The sequence below is a fragment of the Anomaloglossus baeobatrachus genome, chromosome 11 (genome assembly GCF_048569485.1).
Source record: "Anomaloglossus baeobatrachus isolate aAnoBae1 chromosome 11, aAnoBae1.hap1, whole genome shotgun sequence".
NCBI classification, from domain to species: domain Eukaryota; kingdom Metazoa; phylum Chordata; class Amphibia; order Anura; family Aromobatidae; genus Anomaloglossus; species Anomaloglossus baeobatrachus.
The window spans coordinates 9,769,090-9,787,279 of NC_134363.1; the positions used below are offsets into that span (position 1 = coordinate 9,769,090).

At 43.5% G+C, this 18,190-nt stretch overlaps 1 protein-coding gene across 2 annotated transcripts in view; it reads left to right on the plus strand.

Annotated features, from left to right (window-relative positions):
- NPHS1 (NPHS1 adhesion molecule, nephrin) overlaps positions 1-18,190 on the plus strand; it is a 234,143-nt gene that overhangs the window by 203,833 nt on the left and 12,120 nt on the right. For both annotated transcript variants that reach the window (XM_075327918.1, XM_075327919.1), the window contains exons 5-16: positions 7,871-8,002; positions 8,079-8,157; positions 9,944-10,047; positions 10,316-10,437; positions 10,610-10,781; positions 10,900-11,057; positions 12,886-13,027; positions 13,265-13,389; positions 13,465-13,633; positions 13,836-13,965; positions 16,396-16,568; positions 17,734-17,874. In XM_075327918.1, the coding sequence (XP_075184033.1) occupies positions 7,871-8,002; positions 8,079-8,157; positions 9,944-10,047; positions 10,316-10,437; positions 10,610-10,781; positions 10,900-11,057; positions 12,886-13,027; positions 13,265-13,389; positions 13,465-13,633; positions 13,836-13,965; positions 16,396-16,568; positions 17,734-17,874 (1,647 nt within the window). The remainder of the gene's footprint in view (positions 1-7,870; positions 8,003-8,078; positions 8,158-9,943; positions 10,048-10,315; positions 10,438-10,609; positions 10,782-10,899; positions 11,058-12,885; positions 13,028-13,264; positions 13,390-13,464; positions 13,634-13,835; positions 13,966-16,395; positions 16,569-17,733; positions 17,875-18,190) is intronic.

Consider the following 18,190-nt stretch of genomic DNA (forward strand, 5'->3'; position numbering starts at 1 on the left):
TATGTTCCAGTCCTTCTGGTTACATTGTATGTTCCAGTCCTTGTGGTTACATTGTATGTTCCAGTCCTTGTGGTTGCATTGTATGTTCCAGTCCTTCTGGTTACATTGTATGTTCCAGTCCTTCTGGTTACATTGTATGTTCCAGTCCTTGTGGTTACATTGTATGTTCCAGTCCTTGTGGTTGCATTGTATGTTCCAGTCCTTCTGGTTACATTGTATGTTCCAGTCCTTCTGGTTACATTAATAAACAGGAGAACAAGAGTAAAGTGCAAAAGGTACATGATTTTTATTAAATACACAACAAGAAAAAGATTGTAATTAAAATGGTACACTACCAATAACTCCTAGGGATATAAATAATTAGGACTAAACCAGTTTCAATAGCCTATCCTGTGGATCAAAGAATTAACTAGTAGATATCTATATAGAAGGTGGCTATAGGCCTGGGAAGGTCCAGGTAGTTGGTATGAATATTCAGGAAATGGGGGGGGCTGCTTTATAAGATATGAGGCATAGTCAGATCAAAACCATGGTTTCCCACCAGGTGTGGGTAGGAAATCATGGTGATCCTGCTGGCAACGCTGTTGCTAAATACCAGTGCACAGCAGAATAGGAGATACCATACAATAACCATGTAACACAAGTGTGCAGGATAAGGAAATTCTCTTACCTAAAGTGCTGAAGTGCAATACAAGCCAATGCAGGGCAGCCAGCCACGATAAAAAAGCAGTCCCAATGAGAATAGAAAAATATCCCTAAGAGAAGCCAAAGGTCTCCATCCGACGCGCGTTTCGCGAGGATAGCTTTATCAAGGTGGAAAACCGAGGTAATAACCCCATGACCTACATGCCTCCTATATATCCCCCTCCTAATGTGGAATCAAACAGCTGGGTGGCTGGGAGTGACGTAGAAACCGGAAGTGACCTATCACACCTTGACAACAAGCTTTGATTAACACCATGCCTCAAGATGTATAAAACCTGTTCAATCTGATCATCCATGGTGCGTCCAGGCTAATCTCTATTAAGCCGCTAGGTATTTAAGCCCAGAAGCCATAAACCAGATAAGCAATATCGCTATCAGAGCTCCAGCCCGGTCTGTATGGTAACTACGGACGCACTTCCTGATGATAACAGGAAGTCGTCATAAGTCCCTGGAATGGCTTCTCACCAGCGCCGGATGAGTGACATGCAGGTTAGCCAATAGCAATCAAGTTAAAGGTTTATGCGGATTACCATACAGAGGGAAGATTCCACATGAGCGCTGTGGGCGCGTCAGCCCCACAGACACGCCTCACCAGTCCCGATCAATAGGAATATAACCAAAAGCCACAAACATGTTCATGATGTATCATACCATATAGAGCTAATCTACACGGTCAGTGCTGCTAACGAAAATGCCACCCAATTAACATGGTGACTAAGGACGCTATTTATAGATAGAACCGGAAGTAGTCATGAGATCTAAAACGTACATCTCCCGAGACTTAAATACTACACAATTCAATCAATGGTGGTCCAGAAGGAAAAATATATATCATCATTGGCCTCCATACCTGATGGAAAGGTCCCACGTGATTACTGGGGACGCGTCAACCCCACAACCACGCCCCACCATTCCCAATCAGGACGACAGAACCAAGAGGGACCAAAAAACCCCCCCATTGCGTCCTGAGCCCCGTCCCCACCAGCCACCTGGTCCGAGGGACGCGTATCCCCGGAGACAGAGTGTGCATGTGTGTCAGACAGGTGCCAAAGAACGCCCTGGGGAAGTGATATAAATCCGAGCAATTAAAGTAGTTCACAATACATATCACAATATTGTTATTGTACAATTGAAAGGTGCCAAAGCTCGGGTAGATAATACCACATGAAAAATGGGGAACAGATGGAAGAATGGTACAATTAAAATTACTCAAAGAGCCACATGAGGACGTGCAGATAAATCTTCGATTCTTCTGAATCTTGAGCGCGAAAAAGACCACCGGGGCTTGAAGATCGTAAAATTTTCGCCACAAGAGGATGGAAAGATGATTCTTCAGGTATCCCAAGTATGATATGTCCGGCGAAATTCCAAGTCGTAGACCAGCCAAACAACAATTAATCACCAAAACAGCATAAAGGAGGGATAGGTCTAAAAAGTAATGTATCAATAATTAATATCAGGTCAGAGATCACTACAAGGGTGAGCAAGGCATTGCTCACAGTAGTGCAAGGATAAAAATATAGATGACAAAACAATTAAAAACAACACTCATGAAAAACACAAACGATAAAGTTAAAAACAGGAATTACAGAAAAGGGAGACGAGAGGAGATTATGACGCTAAAAAGGCATCAAATTATAGGAAGGACACGAAGCTAATGTTCTCATTGAGTCCATTAGGGGCCAAGGTGTCCAAAGTGGAGATCCATCGAGCCTCAACCTGAGCTAATCGTTTTTTCAAATCACCGCCACGAGACCCACCACGAACATGATCGATGCCCCGTATCTTAAGTCCAGACGGGTTACTCCCATGGAACTTATGAAAATGCCTAGGGAGTGTTTTCAGCGTGGTAGGATCAATGGTATCTTTAGCAGCACTAATATCCCGCACATGCTCCCTCGTGCGTACCCTTAACTCACGTGAAGTGAGACCGACATACACGAGGGAGCACGGGCACGTGGCGTAGTAGATAACATATGTAGTAGCACACGTAATATAACACCTGATGTCGAATGTCCTACCGCCATTGGATGACATAAATGTGGAAGTGCGCATGATATTCTGGCAGGCCAAACACCGACCACATGGGAAACACCCAACCAAGGGGCCACGGGTACTGAAAGGGTTACGAATAGGTGGTACGTAATGGCTCCTTACCAGAATATCTCGAAGGTTTTTAGAACGACGAGCCGTCATAAGAGGACCAGGAGGGAGGACATCAGCCAGGACAGGATCCGATCGAAGAACAGGCCAGTGCTTGCTTAAAATTTCTCGCATGGTCTGCCAGTGGTCGTTATGAGTGCCTATAAAACGAATAGGGGGATCAGTTTTTTGAGATTTAGGAGTATATTGAAGCAACTGCTGACGGGGGGTCCGCTTAGCACGTAAATATCCCTTCCGGACACAGCGATTGCTGTATCCTCGATCCCTGAATCGACCTCTGAGGTCGGCCGATTGTGACTCAAATGTCTCATCAGTGGAACAAATCCGCCTCGTTCTTAGGAATTGGCCAGTCGGGATGGCGCGTATTGTGGAAGATGTATGGGCAGATGATGCATGCAGCAGGGCATTGACTGAAGTGGATTTGCGATGGACACTAGTCTGAATCATCGACATAGGGTCCACCTCGATGTTAATATCCAAAAAGTCAATGCACCTGCTGCTATGCTTGTATGTTAATTTGATGTTAAATTTATTACTATTCAAATGCCCCATAAATTCGTCGAGCTGCTCCACTGTGCCCTGCCAAAAAAACAAAACATCATCAATATATCTGAGCCAGCACTGCACATGGGAGCTAAGCCCGGTGCCACCCTCGCCGAACACCAACCTCTCCCACATGCCGAGGAAGAGGTTGGCATACGCGGGGGCACAGGCCGCCCCCATGGCAGTGCCGCGCTGCTGCAGATAAAATTGGTCCTTAAAAATAAAGAAATTATGTGTAAGGACAAAGTGGAGCAGCTCAAGGATAAATTTATTGAGTTCGCCATCCCGACTGCCCATCTCCAGAAAGAGGCGGGTGGCCTCCAAACCATCAAGGTGGGAAATGCAAGTGTACAGGCTCTCCACATCAGCCGTAACAATCAGCATGTTATGATCCATAAAGATGCCGTCGATCCGCCGGAGCACGTCAGTCGTGTCACGGACATAGGAGGGCAAGGTCTCTACTAGGGGCTTCAGATGGTAATCGATGAATTTACAGATGGGGTCACACAAGCCTCCTATGCCGGACACGATGGGGCGCCCCGGAGGGCAGAGGGCATCTTTATGGATTTTTGGTAACAAATAAAAAGTGGGTATCTTAGGATATTTGGTGGAGAGCCCGCACGCCATTTTGTTAGTAATTAGGCCGACCTCAGATGCCGACTCAAGGATCTTGGAAAGGTCAAGAGAAAAGGACTGCACAGGATTATATGATAACTTAGAATAAGTGCTCCTGTCGCGCAGCTGCCTCAAGGCCTCCTTCTCATAATTTTCTACTGCCCAGATCACAATGTTGCCCCCCTTGTCCGCTGGTTTTATTACTATATCCGATATATTGTTTAGCTCCTCTAGCGCTAGTCTCTGTCTATAAGTGAGATTATCATGCCGTCTCCGCGATGGAATTTGTTTAAGGTCACTAGACACTAGGCGGGTGAAAATCTCAATAGCTGGACAAAGAGACAGGGGGGGAAATTTTGTGGATCTGGGCAGTAGTGATCTGGGAAACACACCTACTGTAGCACTGGACTGTTCTTCAAGCAGGTCCTCCAGTACCTGCAGAGCCTCCCTCTCCGCGGGACTATCCAAGCCCGTGTTGTCCCGTCTGTGGTGAAATTTCTTAAGTATCAGCTTGCGTGCAAAAAGGTGGGTATCTTTTAAAGCTGTGAAGAAATCAAAATTGTTGACAGGGGAAAAGGTTAGACCCCTTGATAATACCTCCAACTGATCAATGGAGAGTACATGTGAAGAGAGGTTAATCACCTGGAGTCTATTCCTTCCCCCCTGTCTGGTGGCCTGTTGCTTGTTGCGGGTAGTTTTTACTCGGGCACCAACACTTGATTCAGCCTCACTACCGCCGCCCGATGCCTCCGATGACTCGCCAAGCGAAGTGAGGGATGACAGGGAAGCAGACTGACCGCGAGAGATGGTTCTACCTCGAGGGCCTGTTCTGGATCTGGTCTGCCATCTATATGCAGTGGAACTGGCATAATCACCCAAATCTCTGTTGAATTTTTTCAATTTTTGGCCACAGACCTCTTTCTCCAGTTTGGACAGCTCTTTTTCAATTTCGGCCTCCATCCCAAGGACAGCATCAGCTGTACATTTACTCTTGATGGTTTTCTCAAGCTCCTCTAATTCAACCTCCATAGTGGAGAGAGTTGTTGTATTATGTTCCTTCAACAGAGACAAAAATCCCAAGGAGCATGTTTGGGCCAGACACTCCCACCTCTCACGGAAGGAAGGATCTTCCACCGGAAAGGATGGGAATATCTGAACCCGCAGGCCCCGAGGGATCATGTCTCTATCAAGGTATTTAGAGAGCAATGCGCGGTTCCAACAAATTCTCAATCTCCTTTTCAGTAATTCCTTATATTTAAAAATCAAAATATCACAATTGGGCGAATTGACATCGTTTGTGTTTTTCATGAGTGTTGTTTTTAATTGTTTTGTCATCTATATTTTTATCCTTGCACTACTGTGAGCAATGCCTTGCTCACCCTTGTAGTGATCTCTGACCTGATATTAATTATTGATACATTACTTTTTAGACCTATCCCTCCTTTATGCTGTTTTGGTGATTAATTGTTGTTTGGCTGGTCTACGACTTGGAATTCCGCCGGACATATCATACTTGGGATACCTGAAGAATCATCTTTCCATCCTCTTGTGGCGAAAATTTTACGATCTTCAAGCCCCGGTGGTCTTTTTCGCGCTCAAGATTCAGAAGAATCGAAGATTTATCTGCACGTCCTCATGTGGCTCTTTGAGTAATTTTAATTGTACCATTCTTCCATCTGTTCCCCATTTTTCATGTGGTATTATCTACCCGAGCTTTGGCACCTTTCAATTGTACAATAACAATATTGTGATATGTATTGTGAACTACTTTAATTGCTCGGATTTATATCACTTCCCCAGGGCGTTCTTTGGCACCTGTCTGACACACATGCACACTCTGTCTCCGGGGATACGCGTCCCTCGGACCAGGTGGCTGGTGGGGACGGGGCTCAGGACGCAATGGGGGGGTTTTTTGGTCCCTCTTGGTTCTGTCGTCCTGATTGGGAATGGTGGGGCGTGGTTGTGGGGTTGACGCGTCCCCAGTAATCACGTGGGACCTTTCCATCAGGTATGGAGGCCAATGATGATATATATTTTTCCTTCTGGACCACCATTGATTGAATTGTGTAGTATTTAAGTCTCGGGAGATGTACGTTTTAGATCTCATGACTACTTCCGGTTCTATCTATAAATAGCGTCCTTAGTCACCATGTTAATTGGGTGGCATTTTCGTTAGCAGCACTGACCGTGTAGATTAGCTCTATATGGTATGATACATCATGAACATGTTTGTGGCTTTTGGTTATATTCCTATTGATCGGGACTGGTGAGGCGTGTCTGTGGGGCTGACGCGCCCACAGCGCTCATGTGGAATCTTCCCTCTGTATGGTAATCCGCATAAACCTTTAACTTGATTGCTATTGGCTAACCTGCATGTCACTCATCCGGCGCTGGTGAGAAGCCATTCCAGGGACTTATGACGACTTCCTGTTATCATCAGGAAGTGCGTCCGTAGTTACCATACAGACCGGGCTGGAGCTCTGATAGCGATATTGCTTATCTGGTTTATGGCTTCTGGGCTTAAATACCTAGCGGCTTAATAGAGATTAGCCTGGACGCACCATGGATGATCAGATTGAACAGGTTTTAACCATCTTGAGGCATGGTGTTAATCAAAGCTTGTTGTCAAGGTGTGATAGGTCACTTCCGGTTTCTACGTCACTCCCAGCCACCCAGCTGTTTGATTCCACATTAGGAGGGGGATATATAGGAGGCATGTAGGTCATGGGGTTATTATCTCGGTTTTCCACCTTGATAAAGCTATGCTCGCGAAACGCGCGTCGGATGGAGACCTTTGGCTTCTCTTAGGGATATTTTTCTATTCTCATTGGGACTGCTTTTTTATCGTGGCTGGCTGCCCTGCATTGGCTTGTATTGCACTTCAGCACTTTAGGTAAGAGAATTTCCTTATCCTGCACACTTGTGTTACATGGTTATTGTATGGTATCTCCTATTCTGCTGTGCACTGGTATTTAGCAACAGCGTTGCCAGCAGGATCACCATGATTTCCTACCCACACCTGGTGGGAAACCATGGTTTTGATCTGACTATGCCTCATATCTTATAAAGCAGCCCCCCCCATTTCCTGAATATTCATACCAACTACCTGGACCTTCCCAGGCCTATAGCCACCTTCTATATAGATATCTACTAGTTAATTCTTTGATCCACAGGATAGGCTATTGAAACTGGTTTAGTCCTAATTATTTATATCCCTAGGAGTTATTGGTAGTGTACCATTTTAATTACAATCTTTTTCTTGTTGTGTATTTAATAAAAATCATGTACCTTTTGCACTTTACTCTTGTTCTCCTGTTTATTAATCTCGTAATGAGTAGTGCTGGCATCCTCCCTGCTTAATTTGGCAGGCTTGGTGCCCATTAATTAATGGCTCTTTATGTGAGTTATGTTTTGCTTCTGGTTACATTGTATGTTCCAGTCCTTCTGGTTACATTGTATATTCCAGTCCTTGTAGTTACATTGTATGTTCCAGTCCTTGTGGTTGCATTGTATGGTTCAGTCCTTGTGGTTGCATTGTATGTTCCAGTCCTTCTGGTTACATTGTATGCTCCAGTCCTTCTGGTTACATTGTATGTTCCAGTCCTTGTGGTTACATTGTATATTCCAGTCCTTCTGGTTCCATTGTATGTTCCAGTCCTTCTGGTTACATTGTATGCTCCAGTCCTTCTGGTTACATTGTATATTCCAGTCCTTGTAGTTACATTGTATGTTCCAGTCCTTGTGGTTGCATTGTATGCTCCAGTCCTTCTGGTTACATTGTATGCTCCAGTCCTTCTGGTTACATTGTATGTTCCAGTTTTTCAGCTTATTGTGTCTTCTCCAGTTCCTCCAGAACATCCTGTGTTTAAGGAACATGTAGCCGGAAGTTCAGTCACGTGGGTCTATGGAGTAGAGTATCCGGTCACCTGTAGTGTCCTCAATGCCAAACCTGCAGCTACCTTGACCATCACCAAAAGTACGTAAGAGAGTGAGAGTGGTTTGGAAAACTTGAAGAAAGGCAGACATAATATTGATGTTCTGGTTACATGCAGATGGAGGGGAAGTTTCAGGATCATCCAGTAGTCAACCGGGATCCATCAGCAAGCTGGAGAACACTGAAGCTACAGCAATGTATGAACTACATCTCTGATATTTTTTGGGAGATTTTACATAAAGACATCCCTTATTCAAATAAATAATTAAAGGGGTTCATGAACTGGACTATCTTTGATACCCATTTCTAAGGTAGAATATGGCTCCTTCTGCAGTTGCCACTACCTGCAGATGGCACACTATAGTGCTCCCTTCTATCTTTTCATTGGAAACCAGAAGGGAGCTTTAGTTGTGAGGTTTTTACCACTCATATCAATATGACCCCACAACAGCTGCATGGGGTTATGGAATGCTAAAAGCAGAAATGAAAGGATTCTTATACCACAAAGGGTACAGCAATGGGCACCGCAATCACCCCATTAAAAAATGTCAATGTTAATAGAGCATACATTGCAAACGTATTTCAAATGCTGTCATTTTATTGATATTCCAATAATACACATGAAACAGGTCATTATAATGGATGAATAAGTCAAAATATATGGGCACCATAGGTAACCAGAAGGGAGTTTTGTTAACATTTTGGCATCTGTGAAGAGGGATAGCCTTCTTTGGTTTTTAACCACTCAAATCAATAAGACTCAATAACAGCTGCATAGGGTTATAGAATGCTAAAAGCAATAACAAAAGGATTCTTATAACACAAAGGGTACCACAATGGGCACTGCAATCACCCCAAAAAATCTTTCAACATTATGAGATCAAACATTGTAAACTTATTTTAAATATTGTCATTTTATTGATATACCAACAATACACATGAAAGAGGTCATTATAATGGATGACTAAGTAAAAAAAATGGACACCATAGGTAATCAGATGGGAGCTTTAGTAACATTTTGGCATCTGTGAAGAAAGGTTCCCTTCCTTGGTTTTTATCACTCTTATGAATAGGACTCTATAATAGCTGCATAGGATTATAGAATGCTAAAAACAATAACAAAAGAATTGTCATAACACAAAGAGTACTGCAATGGGCACAGCAATCACCCCCTTAAAATCTATCACCGCTATGAGATCATACATTGTAAACGTATTATAAATGCTGTCATTTTATTGATATACCAACAATACACACAAAATTAGGTCATTATAATAAATGACTAAGTCAAAATAAATGGACACCATAGGTAATAAGATAGGAGCTTTGGTAACATTTTTGCATCTGTGAAGAAAGATACCTTTCATTGTTTTTTATCACTCCTATCAATAAGACTCCATAACAGCTGAATGGGGTTATAGAAAGCTAAAAGCAATAACAAAGGATTCGTCGAACACAAAGGGTACCGCAATGGGCATTACAATCACCCTATTAAAATCTTGCAACATTATGAGATCATACATTTTAAACTTATTTTAAATACTGTCATTTTATTGATATACCAACAATACACATGAAAGAGGTCATTATAATTGATGACTAAGACAAAATATACCCCAAAGGGTACCGCAATGGGCACCCCAATCACCCCATTAAAATCTTTCAACATTATTAGATCATACATTGTAAACGTATTTTAAATGCTATCATTTTATGGAAATTCCAACAATACACATGAAAGAGGTCATTATAATGGATGATAAAGTCAAAATATACCCCAAAGGATACCGTAATGGGCACCCCAATCACCCCATTAAAATTTTTCAATGTTATGAGATCATACATTGTAAACTTATTTTAAATGCTATCATTTTATGGAAATTCCAACAATACACATGAAAGAGGTCATCATAATGGATGTCAAAGTCAAAATCTATAGACTTTATATATTTAAATAACATGTACAATTTTCTTCACTCACAGGGTCATCCCACAAAGTGCAGATAATGGAAAACTGCTGGTTTGCTCTGCGCTAAATCCGGCTCTTCAGACACCACTGACCGTGAGCTTCACCATGAATGTGCTATGTGAGACAATGCTATACTGTACCCACCATACACATTTCTGTTACCACTTTTATGATAATATGTAGTCAAATGTGCTGGCTAAAATTATACGGGTGGCACAATTAGACTAAATGAGAAATAACCTATAACATCAATGTGCCCCGAACTGTAGCCAGTTGTGTAGCCCAAATATATGTGACAAGATCCTCTAAGAATCAGTAATGTCCATAGGCAGCTCTATTCTTCGAGAACCAGTCTCCATACTCAACTTTTTTGTTTCCCACTACAGTCCCCCCTGACATCCCAGTCATTAAAGGTTATGAAGAATCATCTGTTAAGTCTGAGGAAGCCTTAAAACTGACCTGTACCTCCCATAGTGGAAATCCTTTGGCAACTCTACAGTGGTTAAAAGTGAGTTTTCGGGGATAAGCATTTGCAAAGTTCTAAAACTTTTTAACTGTGTTGAAAGTGCTGTTTTAACTACCTGGTTTATGCTCGTTTACATCCTGCTTTGAACTGCTGCTATAGCAAGAGAGCAGAGAGGCTCACACAGCTTCTAATTTCTTCTCTACATTTCCTTTAGAATGATGAAGTGGTGTATTATTACTGGGAGACAGACAATAACAAAAGACTTTCTAGAAGTTTTCTGACTCTGAATATAAAGCCGGAGCATAATCGGGCTGTGATAAGCTGCGAAGCGCTCAATCACGTGACACCGGTGGTCCTCCGGACCAGCATCACTCTTAATGTTCTCTGTGAGTAACGTCTATAGGGGATAACCTATATACTATGATATAATATAATGTAACCTAATATAATCTAAATTGATACTTTAGGCTACTAAAAAGGTTTTCTAATTTTTTTTCCACCTAGTTCTTCCCACCAAAGTAACGATTATCGGATCATCCAGCGGTCCGGAGAATACATCTCTATCATTCTCCTGTTTCACTGCATCAAGTAATCCCCCCGTGTACATCCGGTGGTGGCTGGGGTCCGTAGAGCTGGAGAACACTATAGTCACTGTAACTGATGTAATAACTTATTATCTATCTATCTTTCTAAGAAAAATGTCCAGATGCAAAAGTTTGCACACCCTTGGAAATTTGGGTGCTCAGATAATTTTGACCACTAATTCAGTCCTTAATTAACCTGTTAGGGTTATGTCTTATTCACTATCATCAGGTGATGCATATTTCACAGCTTTAAAAAGCAGCAGCCATGGGTTCTTCTAAGCAGCTGCCTAGCACTCTGAAAATTGTGGAAACCCACAAAGCAGGAGAAGGATATAAGAAGATAGCAAAGTTTTTTCACGTTGTCCTTTCCTCGGTTCGAAATGTAATGAAGAAATTACTATTACCAGGGACAGTGGAGGTGAAGATAAGGTCTGGAAGAACAAGCAACATTTCTGTGAGAGCTGCTCATAGGATTGTTAGAGAGACAAATCACAGCCCCTGCCTGACTGCAAAAGACCTCCAGGAAGATTTAGCAGACTCTGGAGTTGTGGTACATTGTTCTACAGTTCAGAGACACCTGCACAAATATGGCCTTCATGGAAGAGTCATCAGAAGAAAATCTCTCCTGCGTCCTCACCATAAAATTCAGCATCAGAAGTCTGCAAAAGAACATCTAAGTAAGCCTGATGCATTGTGGGAACAAGTCCTGTGGACCAATAAGGTTAAAATAGAACCACAATGATCAAAGGTATGTGTGGGGAAAAAGGCACAGAATTTCCGGAAAAGAATATCTCGCCAACCATTAAGCATAAGAGTGGATCATTCATGCTTTGGGGTTGTGCTGCAGCCAATGGCACAGGGAACAATTCACGGGTAGAGGGAAGAATGGATTCAATTAAATGTCCAAAAATTCTTGATGAAAACATGACACCATCTGTAAAAAAGCTGGAAGAAAAAAAAAAGGACAAAAGAGGAGAACAGAGGAGAGAAGAAAATAGAGGAGAAAAGAGGAGAAAAGATGATGGCTTCTACAAAGGGATAATGATCCTAAACACACGTCAAAATCCACAGAAGATGACATCAAAACGTGCAGCCTGAAGGTTGTACAATAACATCACAGTCTCCTGTTCTGAACATAAATCTGTGGCTAGACCTAAAAAGAGCACAGCATGCAAGACGAGCCAGGAATCTCACAGAACTGGAAGACGTCTCCAAGGAGGAGCAGTGCATGCAAGAAGAGCAAGGAATCTCACAGAACTGGAAGACGTCTCCAAGGAGGAGCAGTGCATGCAAGAAGAGCCAGGAATCTCACAGAACTGGAAGACGTCTCCAAGGAAGAGCAGTGCATGCAAGACAAGCCAGGAACCTCACAGAACTGGAAGACGTCTCCAAGGAAGAGCAGTGCATGCAAGAGGAGCCAGGAATCTCACAGAACTGGAAGACGTCTCCAAGGAAGAGCAGTGCATCTAAGGTGAGCTAGGTATCTCACAGAACTGGAAGACATCTCCAAGGAAGAGTAGTGCATGCAAGACGAGCCAGGAATCTCACAGAACTGGAAGACATCTCCAAGGAAGAGTAGTGCATGCAAGACGAGCTAGGAATCTCACAGAACTGGAAGACGAGCCAGGAAGAGCAGAGCATGCAAGACGAGCCAGAAATATCACAGAACTGGAAGAACTTAATTTGAAAATGTAAAAGATGAAAATATATTTTTTTTTGCCTAAAATACAAAAGAAATGTGTCATCTGTAACTTTATATCTTTTAAAGATCATTTCATCTTTAACTTGGTTAACTGTTCACAATACCAGTAATTTTGGCCAGGGGTGTCCAAACTTTTACATGCCACTTTATCTATCTATCTATCTATCTATCTATCTATCTATTTATCTATCTATCTATTTACAGTCGGATCACGGTGGGAAGATCACAATGTCAAATATGACCACGGTGGTCCAGAGGGAGCACAATGGCATGGCGCTGACCTGCGAGGCTTTCAATGAGGCTCTTCTCTTCACCAAGGCAAATAGCGTCCAGCTCAGCGTAAACTGTGAGTGGTATATACGGCAGGAGTGCGGTAAACTCTTCTACGTTCTGTGTCTGACGATGTAAAGAAATGTTGTCATCCAAATATCGTAAATCATTGCAAAAATCTGGTTAATACGGCAGAAAAACACCGAATAGGTAAAGTTTAGCAAAGCCAAGTCTCATCTGCCCCAGTGATGAAGAAACTGCAACCAATGGGGACTCATTGGACCAGTTTTTAAAGAGTTAATGTTATTTTTAGACCCTCCTCAGAAGATCTGGATTGAGGTTCCTCCATTGGACACTCGTTTTCGGGCCGGAACGCGTGTGAAGATGCTCTGCTTCTCCAGCGGTGGTCACCCGCCACCTCGAGTCGCGTGGTTTAAGGTGAAACATTTTTCTAAAAACAACGACAGGTTTTTGACAAAAATGATCGAAAATGTTCTACTTTTGATTACTTAGGATAAGAAGATGGTGCAAGGTGGAAAGATGGTAACTGCGGGAAAGATTGTGTCCATAGAGGTCATCATCGAAACTGTGCCGAGTGACAACCAGGCAATTTACCGCTGCAATTCCACCAATGGCGCGGGGAAGAACACATTGACTGCCACGACCAAACTGCACATCCAGTGTAAGTGATGGGGACGAGAAAGAGGTCACTGTAGTTACTGGAGATGGGATCCACGTGGGAATGGGATGGGTAAGGGATGGGAAGTAGAGACCGTGCCAATTGGGACACCATGAAATGGGGGTGTAGGATACCATGTTTTTGAAGATTTAGTTGGATTTTTCGCCGTGGTCTTCAGGTCTCATGCGCTTTTCTTCTTGTCTAGTTCCTCCAATTGATGTTAAAATAAACAACCCACCCAAATATTCTAAACGTGGGAGCATCATCACTCTGAAGTGCGAGACTGGAAGCAGTAATCCAGAGGCGACCATATCCTGGATCAAGGATGGAGTAATGTGAGGACTAAGCGTGATGTTATATATGTATGAGCCGGTCACTCAACAGGTCAACCAACTACCCAACCAATCACTCAATTAACCATCTGACCCTCCAAACACCCAATCAACCAGGTATCCAGCTAAACAACCAACCATTCAACTACACATTCGATTATCCAACTAACCATCTACCTAAACAAACCAAAAACTCACAGACCACCTAACAACCAAGCAACATATCAACGAAGAAACTAACAAACCATTCATTCTACCAACCAACAAAATCTCTACAACCAACCAAGCTAGTGACCAACCATCCAACTTACTAACCACTCAACCAATCACCCAACTAACCGTCTGACCTGACCCTCCAAACACCCAATCAAGTAAACACACAACTGACCAATCAACCAAGCATCCAGGTAAACAACAAACCAACCATCCAACCACACATTTGATTAACCAACTGTTACGTCACCACCGGAGTCCGCTCCATCAACTTCTGCTCCGATCGCCAGGTGACGCCGTGTTCCTGCCGTGAATGGTGCTGGTGATGGGAGAGGAGTCGATGCCGGCGGCACCGGTGGGCGCAGGCTCCGTTCATCCACTGGTCTGGGTTTCCTGGGGATCTGCAGTGCCACTGGCTGACTGTAGGTGGCGTATGTCTCCCAGCTGAGGTACCATCATTCAGCTACAGCCTATGGGAAGACATCACACCCTTTTTAATTCCCCTCCTGTCTGCTGACCTCTGCCAGAGATAGTTCAGAGAATTCTGGCTCCTGTTTCGTCCTGTGATTTCGTGTGCTGATTACCGCTTGTTTCCTGACTACCCTTCTGCCTGCTGTTTCTGTACCTCACTGTCTGATCCGGTTTTGACCTCTGCTTGTTTCTGATTACGTCTTTGCCTGCCGATTCTGTCCCTGTTCTGCTATTCCTGTTTTGACCCTGCCTGACGACTACTCTCTCAGACTGCAGCCTTCCACAGGTAGTGATCTCCAGGGCCCTGTGTAATTCCAAATCCCTGTATAGGGGTTAAAGGGTTTCAGGGTTCTGGGGGTCCTGCTTGGCGAGCGGCTTCCCTCTAGCCTGTCCATTACAGCCCGTCTGAGTCTGTGGATCTAGGCAGGCGTTACACCAACTAATTGTCTACCTAAACAACCTAACAATCTACCAACCACCCAAATAATTTATCGCCAAATCAACTGGTCAACAAACCAACCAAACATTCACAGATCACCTAGAAAACCAACCAACAAAACAACCAAGCAACATATCACCGAAGAAACTAACAAACCAACCATTCTACCAACCAACAAAATCTCTACAACCAACCACCCTAGTGACCAACCATCCAACTTACTAACCACCCAACCAATTACCAACTAACCATCTGACCCTCCAAACACCCAATCAACTAAACACACAATGGACCAATCAACAAAGCATCCAGCTAAACAACCAACCATCCAACCACACATTCAATTAACCAACTAAGCGTCTACCTAAACAACCTAACAATTTACCAATCACCCAAACAGTTTATCTCCAAATCAACTGGTCAGCAAACCAACCAAACACTCACAGATCACCTAGAAAACCAACCAACCAAACAACCAAGGAACATATCACCGAAGAAACTAACAAACCAACCATTCTAACTACCAACAAAATCTCTTCAACTAACCACCCAAGTGACCAACCATCCAACTTACTAACCACCCAACAAATCACCCAACTAACCATCTGACACTCAATCAACTAAACACACAACTGACCAGTCAACCAAGCATCCAGTTAAACAACCAACCAACCATTCAACCACACATTTGATTAACCAACTAATTGTCTACCAAAACAACCTATCAATCTACAAACCACCCAAACAGTTTATCGCCAAATCAAGTGGTCATCAACCAACTAAACACTCACAAACAACATAACAAGAAAACCAACCAACCAACCAACATATTACCACTAACAAACCAACCATTCTACCAACTACCAAAATCACTAATCAACAAACTCAACAAACAACAAAAACCCACACAACCAACCACCATAGAAACCAATCATCCAACTTACTAACCACCCAAACAACTTCCAAACCTACCACTTTAGCATATAAATGTGCACACAACTAACTAACCAACCACCCAACCTTCCGAAAACCTAAATACCCACCGACCACCCAACAACCAACCAAACATGCAACCAACATACTACCTAAGCAACTAACATATCACATGTCCAGCCAAACACGTAACCCAATTAACCAAACAACACACAGACTATCCAGCCATCCAAACATCCAACCGAGTTGCCATCGAACCAACCAATGTACTTATCAATCAACCACATAACCAACCAAAACCCAAAGCCAACCAACTAATGAACTATCAGCCCTCCAACTTATTGACCACCAAGTACAATGTCATTTTTCTTTATCAGTTTAAATGGAAAAGATCTGGGGATAAAGAGTGCACAATTTGGTGGAAAGTCGACCTCCAGCAGCCTCACTATAAGAGTATCCTCAGCAGACAATGGAAAACATATCTCATGCGAAGCCTACAGCAAAGCCTTGAGTGAAACCGTCAACACCTTCCATAAGCTCAATGTTCTGTGTGAGTACCACCAGTCATGTCTACACTGCTCATGAGATCGTTGACTTGCATAAGGGCTAACCCCATTCAGTTGTACCATGGTGTAGACCAGGGGAAACCCAATCTGTAGCTCAGGAGCCCCATGTGGCTTATGGGCCGGTGATGTGTGGTTTGCAGATGTCTTCCAGCTTGGTAAGCTATGAAGCGCAGATCTCCAGATGATGACTTTTGTGAGTAGCCCCGCACAGAAGAGCATATCTGAATGGGGGTAGGCTAGGATCCCCTGGATATTGGTATATTGCCTCTGTGTAATTTCTGTGGAGAAACTTTGGCTGTCATTATACCGGTAATGGGGGATCTGGTGTTCCTACTGTGAGGGCGGTGGGAGCTGGATGGGGCTTCAACCTTCTCTCAAGGCTGGATGTGTCTCCTGACCCTCTCCCAGACCTGAACGTGGCTCGCGACCCTCTCTCAGAGCTGAATGTGGTTCGCAACCCTCTCTCAGAGATGAACGTGGTTCGTGAACCTTTCTCAGAGCTGGATGTGGCTCCTGACCCTCTCCCAGACCTGAACATGGCTCTTGACCCTCTCTCAAAGCTGAACGTGGCTTGCGACCCTCTATCAGAGCTGAATGTGGCTTGCGACATACTCTCAGAGCTGAACGGGGCTTGAGACCCTCTCTTAGAACTGGATGTGGTTCCCAACCTTCTCTCCGAGCTGGATATGGCTTGCGACCCTCTCTCAAATCTGAACGTGGCTCTCAAGGTCATAAAGGTTGGGGACCACTGGTGTAGACCATGAAATTGGTCTACACTCTCACGCTGACCACACAAGAAGCAATCGTTATGATCTTGGATCCAAGACCAAAACCAAATATGAAGGGATCTGAGGTTGAGATATCTTACCGACCATAAATGATGGCCAAGCTATATGTGATCTTCTTGTGATCTCTGTCAACATTATACCTAAGACAATAGAGGTCAAGACATAGTCAACGATGGCCAACTCAGATTGGCCGACTATGTCCATCACTCACAGTAGAAGGAACAATGATGGTCAAGTCAGATTGGCCAACTATGTCCATCACTCACAGTAGAAGGAACAATGATGGTCAACGCAGATTGGCCAACTATGTCCATTGCTCACTGTAGAAGGAGAATGTTCTGAATATTGACTTGTGTTTTAGTTCCTCCAGAATTCACCGATCAGCAGCCAACGGTTGTCCAAGCCGTGGAGCACGGTGCAGCCCTCATCCCATTATACATCCGGGCCAACCCGATCGCCGTCAACTACACCTGGAGTCTACGGGGGCAAGTACTGAACCGAGGTGAGAGGGTATGATGGGTGTAGATGGGATCCAGCTACTAGGACCTGCAGCAATCAACTGTAATTTGTAGGGAATCCATCAGTAAGTGCTTATTGATCCTGCAGCGCCTCCACAGGCGAAATGAAGAATTACAGCCCATGATTTCAGTAGGAACTATGGAAGCGATTTATTGTTACATTTGTGCCTTTTTTGCAACAAATTCTCCTTTTAAGTTGTGTTTAAAATGTGTTCCAGTTCTCTCTTTTCCCAGAATGTTTTTTTTAATGAAACTTTTGCGTAAATGTCAGAGTTGCGTGCGACCCTTTAAAAGCTCTTG